The sequence below is a fragment of the Python bivittatus genome, unplaced genomic scaffold, assembly GCF_059951505.1.
Source record: "Python bivittatus isolate LINGU-HERP-01145 unplaced genomic scaffold, Pbiv_v1 ctg000100_np1212, whole genome shotgun sequence".
NCBI lineage: Eukaryota > Metazoa > Chordata > Lepidosauria > Squamata > Pythonidae > Python > Python bivittatus.
Genome location: NW_028277038.1, coordinates 4,376,301 through 4,382,303, shown reverse-complemented (window position 1 = coordinate 4,382,303; position 6,003 = coordinate 4,376,301). Strand labels below are relative to the sequence as shown.

Genomic DNA, 6,003 nt, shown 5'->3' with positions numbered 1-6,003 from the left:
CAGTTCATGGCTGCAAAAAAGATAACTGTCTCATATTTTATGATAAATTTAAATAAACTGATGTTTACCTTTATGGGCAGAACTCTGGATATCTGGACAATTCTGAACTTTTGTTCAAGCAAGGCATTAAGAATCCTTGCTCCAAAGGTTGGAATAGTTGTCACCAACCTAACACTAAACCAGCTTTTTCTGACTGGGGGCCTTAAAAACGTACAAATGAGCTCCCAATTACAGCCTGGAGAACATTAAAAGCCTGCTCCCTTTGACCGATTTGCATTATTCTCGCCAAGCAAAGTCTGTAGAACTCTTATCAGTAAATGCCAGTCCTTTGGCCTAATTCTTCCCCCTTTGCCTGCTGTTTTTATTAGAATTTCCTTGCTTCGTTCTGCTAAATTCAATTTGTATACACCACATTAGAGGATCCTGATTGAAAAGTGAGTTTAAGGTCATCTGAATCAAAGGAAAAAAAACCCACCAATCTCTAGAAAGCCTTTAGCTAATAAAAAGCATTTCTCTGCATTTTTATTTGTGTAACACTCGCAAGAATGTTATATTTACAAATATACAGGCACCACTTGTAGTAAAATTCTTACTGAAGAACCGATCAAAACATAATTTACAATGCTCCCTTCCATGGCTGTTTTTATCCAAAGGAAGATTCGTGGGAAAAAACTCAGCAGCGTTGCAAGAGGGCTCTTTTTCCGTAGCTAATGAGGACTTTCAGTTCTTTATAGAGCTTCCATCTTTCCATCTCAGGAGGCACTGGTAGAAATATTTTTGGAAGCTGCAAGCATTGCCCTCACCTTGGCCATAAGATCCTGCAACAAATACAAAGGAAGTATAAAACAAAATAAATCAGACCGCAACCAAACTAAACCTTCTGCAAATGGTTTGCTGAGCACATCTTCAACAGCATATGTATTTCTTACCACCCAACAAAAAATCCATCTCAGTTGAGAAAAGGAGGAAAATGTAAATGGATGTAAAGGAACTGATCAATACAGAGTTATTTCCAAACCCTAATACAGGGGACAAAGCCTGAAGGTGCAAACTCTTTGGTGAAGCCAAAAGATCTTTTTCAAACAGACCCAAATTTCTGAAGTCAGAAATCAGCTGAGCTCCCCATCGACTTACAAATTCTGTCAAGGATATCCAGAAGGCAAAGGAGAATATTTTAGGTAACCTAACCTAAACTCTGTTAGCAGTCTCTTTTAATTGCTTCGGATGGTTTGACATTTCTCAAAAGCAGCCCTTTTTATGGCAACTCCTGGAAGACCAGACTGGGGGCGGGAGGTTGCTTTCAAAGACGCTGCCCCAAAGAGGAAAAACTTTTGTCAGATCAGAACACATTCTATCTAATCTGCCAATCCCCTTCCCAATGCTGGCCATGGTTGAACTCCAATTTTTAATTTTCTGCTTCTTATTCTCACCCGTTGCCAGATTCTACATGGCAGGGCACCCGTATCCTTGAATCTTACTGTGCTATCATAAAAATTTGGGATGGAGTAGTGTGCCCTTTGCTCCAAAAAGAAGCATTATGATAGCAGAAGGCTGACTGTTGTTGATGATGATGATGATGATGATGATGATGCAAAGCAGTTAACCAGCATTGGGCAGCAAGACTTCATTTACCAATGTGTCCACATTTTGCAGAGAAATGGGGTTAAGCTCGTTACGAGAAGGCTTTTGCTGCTGAGTAGACAAGCGTCTGCAACTACAGGTAGCAGAGACTGGCTCCCAGAATTCAAAGGGCCAGTTTCAGGGTGCAAGGAAATATTTCCTTGGCAGATCTGTGCTACAGAACTGCTGGCTTCAAAGTCTTTTGTTCAGCAATTCTGGAAAATTTAGCTAGTAAGAGGACACCCAAGATTTTAACCATGGCTGTCTCCAAAATGTACACAATGTTTTGTAATACAGAAAAGGCGATCAATGCACAACTGTTTCTTATACCCTTTTTCTAAACCAACAAAAACCGATTATGCCTTTTTTCTCAACAGTGAAAGATCAGTCTCTTAGCTGGTTGTAATTCTCCAAGGTCGAAACAGAATCTGAAGAAGTCACTGCTCCCTTTACAATCCATATGATGCTCAATGGCTGTTTTTTATCTCAGCCCTTCAAGGATAAGCAGCCTCTTATCCCAAACTTCCAACCGGTTCAGTCATCTGAGTATTAAAAATCCTCTCCCCAAGAGGAAGTGGAACATTCACGCTGGCATCACGCTTATGGAAAATGACAAATTTATTACAATTCACCCATTACAATGTCTCAAAACTAACACAGTGAGAGAAACTCCAGTACCCGTTTAGAGGCGATCTGGCCAAGTCAAATTAAATTTGAAGCAAGCACAAGATGATGTTGTTGTTTTTTTTTGAAAGAAAAGGGAAGCTGAAAGAGGTGATTGCTAAATTACTGTTTTCTTGACCAGGCTGCGTGAAGGAAAACGGAACACAGGAGAGGGGTTTTTATATGCACTTTGCTTAGTGAGCTGAAGGCAAAATACGGCTATTCAAGTTACTTTCTAAACCGTTGACCAAATAAGAAAGGGGGGGAAAAAAAGACGACGACGATGAAGAAGACATGGTTATTATATCCAAATCTGTAAACAAACTTATCAGAGTCTTTCACAGTGCACTTGTTTTTACGTTACTGTACTTAACAGCATAAGATAATTACCTTTAAAGCACCTGGTAACTTTAATGAGAAAAAAAATGTTATAAAAAAGAGAGGGTGCTGAGGTCTTTCAAATAGCCTAGATTAAAAGTACCAAAACGCCGATCGCAATGAGGAAGGGAAGGGAGATGGATGAACCTAAGACTTTTCTTTATATTGCAAGGACCCAAAGGGAGGGAGATGAAACGTTTCTTAAGATAATCATTGTTGGGAGTAAAGGAAAGATTCTGTCTATAAAAGAACTGGAGAAAGAGATGGGTCTGGGACCACTTTGGGGGGGGGGGGGATAAATCCACCCATTTGCTTTTCCCCCAGCTAATCCAGAAAATAACTCTATTCTTCTGTGAGCCCCAAGTCCCATTAAAGATTCTGCTTCTCTCAGAACATGCTTGTATAGAAGTTGTGGGGATGTTTTAACCCAGATGGTTCAGTACTTGTGCATAATTCCCTGTGTTATTATCCCTCCCCGCCCACAAACCCTGCCTGCAGTGTTGGAGAATCTTAAATCTATAGAATTGAACGAGGCTACTGAGACCAACAATCCAACTCCAGTGCAGATACGAGAACACCCCAGAGAGAAGGCTAACGCTCTCTTCCCTGGGTTATGGGTTTCATAGTCAAACAGCTCTTACGCTTAAGTAGTTAGTCTTAACATGCAGCTGCAATCTACCTTCCCAGTATCTTGAGATCATTATTCTGTGTCCTGGCGTTCCAGAATGGCAGGGAACAGGCTGCGGTTGCCTTTGGTGCTATAGATATCAAGACTCTGATTCAACCGGGTGAGAAATCTTAAGGGGACGGGGGAGGCTTAATGAGGCCTTAATGGAAATGGGAGAGATTTGATGTGAGATTTCAGAGGGGAGGAGACACTGTATAGATGGAAGATAATCAAAAGGAAAATTAATGGAGGAATCGCTTTAACAATAATGCCCCCAAGAAGATGGGCATTCACAAGTTAGTAGAGCAAAGATGATAAGGAAATGGGAGAGGTTTGAAGTGAGATTTCAGAGGGCAGGAGACACTGGAAGATCATCAGAAGAAAAATTAATGGAGGAATCGCTTTAAAAAGTTATGCCCCTGAGAGGATGGGGCATTTACAAGTTGGCAGAGCAAAGATTATAAGGAAAAGGTGAGACGGGTGAGGCTGTACACAGGCTGGTCAAGGCAAGACAACCACGGTGTCAGGTTCAGCCCAAGAAACGCCACGAGACAGTTTTGGAATTGCTCTGTTCTTTGTTAGCTTGCACCTGCTAGACAGAATCTCGCCAGACTAACTCTAACTCCCAAGGTCTGCAACTAAACACTACGAATAGGGTGGTGCCAGTCTCATCCTCTTTGCTTTCACATGCTCAGTCTGTGGGCTGAGGAGATGCTTCTCCCCCTGACCTTGAACCTCCTCATCCAAGTCCTCCATCACACACAGTTTGTGTAAAACATGGAGATGATGTTGAGCTCTGAAAAGATGGAATGGCATTGTCTCAGCGAGGGGTAACTTTTTTCCTTTACCTGCCATGGACCCCAGAAAGCAAATCTGGGGTAAGGTAAACATAAGGGCTGCTTCATTTTTGTAACTAAATCACCAATACTGGCACAGAGATACACTGAAGAACTCCCTCACAAACTAGACAGCTCTAAAATCAGGACAGCGGTCTGATTTAGGCATGCCCTTTGCAACATGCAAACCTGACACTGAGCAACAAGGTGAGCAAGAATTTCCGTAATTGCAGAGCCTTGTAAAAAAAACCGGGAACATGTTTAGTTGTACCTGAGTGATTTTACTCTGAACGGATGACACAATTGCAGAAGAGATCTGGCCCTCTTTTTCCAAAGGAACTCCCCTAAAAGGTTAAAAAGAAAAGAGGAATCAGTTGGCAGGTCATTACTGCAATACCCAAGTATGTTGAGAGACTGTAATTAACATGAAAAACTGAAGAACTGTGCAGAGAAAGAACTGGCAGGAAGTTCGCATCCTGCCTTTTCAGGAAATTAATGCTATTAGTCTGCCTCCTAGACATCTTGTAAGATTGGTGAAAAAATCCAGGGGAAACACTTTGAATGTTTAGGCTGGACACAAGGCATTCAGAGACCGCCCCCCCCAACTCTCATCAGGGGTACATCCTAACACGCAGTTTCCCATGTGCCAACCAATATTCCCGCATAAATAACAATTAAGCTACTTCTACAACATTCGCTGATGACCAGTTTTCTCATACAAAGCATCTCCTGAAGAAAAGCAACTCACTGGAGCACCTCAAAAAAACAAAACAAAAGAACACAAAAAACCCCACAAAAGAACAAAAACCCCCCCCCATTCTGGAGTTCTCACAGAATGCAAGAAAACAAAGTAAAAACACAGCATTAAAGGAAGCAGAGCTTCAAAAGGGGTGATTTAATTCCATGGAGAGCCAATGGAATCACCTATTCACACTGAATCTTCAAATCGATTTGAGCTGTCAGATCCAACTAGGGGCCTTCAAATAACTTCAGAGAGATTCAAACCCAACTCAGAGATTCAACAGACTCGGTGGGGCTCTGCTGTCTTAAACTTGGCTGCAGCTTTCTTTCCATCTATGGACACAGCTGGGGGGAGATGCTGAATGGATTCCTTGCCACTGAAAGAAACAGCCAGGCAGGGAATTTGATTGACTCCATAAATCCTGCCTATGAGAGACTTACAAAGTGCTGCTCTGAGCTTCCATCTCACTCTGCTGGTAGAATGTGTTTAGGCAGGGTTGCTAAGATGGAGAGCCAGATTTACTACAATGCTCCTCTTTGACCTTGTTTGCTCTTTCTAACATAGTCCTTTACCTCATAGCCCAAATCTTTTCCTTATGCCTGCTACTCCAGTCTTAAAAAAGGAGGGAATATTTCAATAATTTATTGAAATAAATGATTGAAGCTACCTGGATGAAACTCTGCAGGATTAATGCCCTCTAAAGGATCTACCACCCTTTCTGTTTTCATTCATTCTGCCCTCCAAATGAAGCAGCTTTATTTTGATGCTTCCCTACTGAAGCCTAAATCAAACCCTTCACTGAATCAAGTTGGTTGAGATTGAACCTTGTTGCCTCTGAACTGAATCTTGCCACAGTTGAATCTCAAATTAAAATCTGATTCCAAATAATAGAGGAAAGTCAGGGGTAAAGATGATCAAGTCGGAATTCCTCCAAAGTGGTTTCATTAACAGTTCAGAAGTTATATATTCCATTACTGAAATTAATAGAAGGCTGTGGGTTTGCCTAAGGAAGGAAAAAATGCATGAGAACAATTGTGTAATTAGTGTACACATATGGCATTACTTCAGGCTGAAGAAAAACATGATCTGAACACCCT

The 6,003-nt window shown here is 41.4% G+C and overlaps 1 protein-coding gene across 5 annotated transcripts in view; it reads right to left on the bottom strand.

Moving 5' to 3' along the window:
- Window positions 1-491: 491 nt before the first annotated feature.
- Window positions 492-6,003, bottom strand: part of SFSWAP (splicing factor SWAP) — a 78,709-nt gene continuing 73,197 nt past the window's right edge. For all 5 annotated transcript variants that reach the window (XM_015889811.3, XM_007438110.4, XM_007438111.4 and 2 more), the window contains exons 17-18: window positions 4,436-4,508; window positions 492-818 (exon numbers count right to left, since the gene is read on the bottom strand). In XM_015889811.3, the coding sequence (XP_015745297.2) occupies window positions 753-818; window positions 4,436-4,508 (139 nt within the window). In that variant the 3' untranslated portion in view covers window positions 492-752. The remainder of the gene's footprint in view (window positions 819-4,435; window positions 4,509-6,003) is intronic.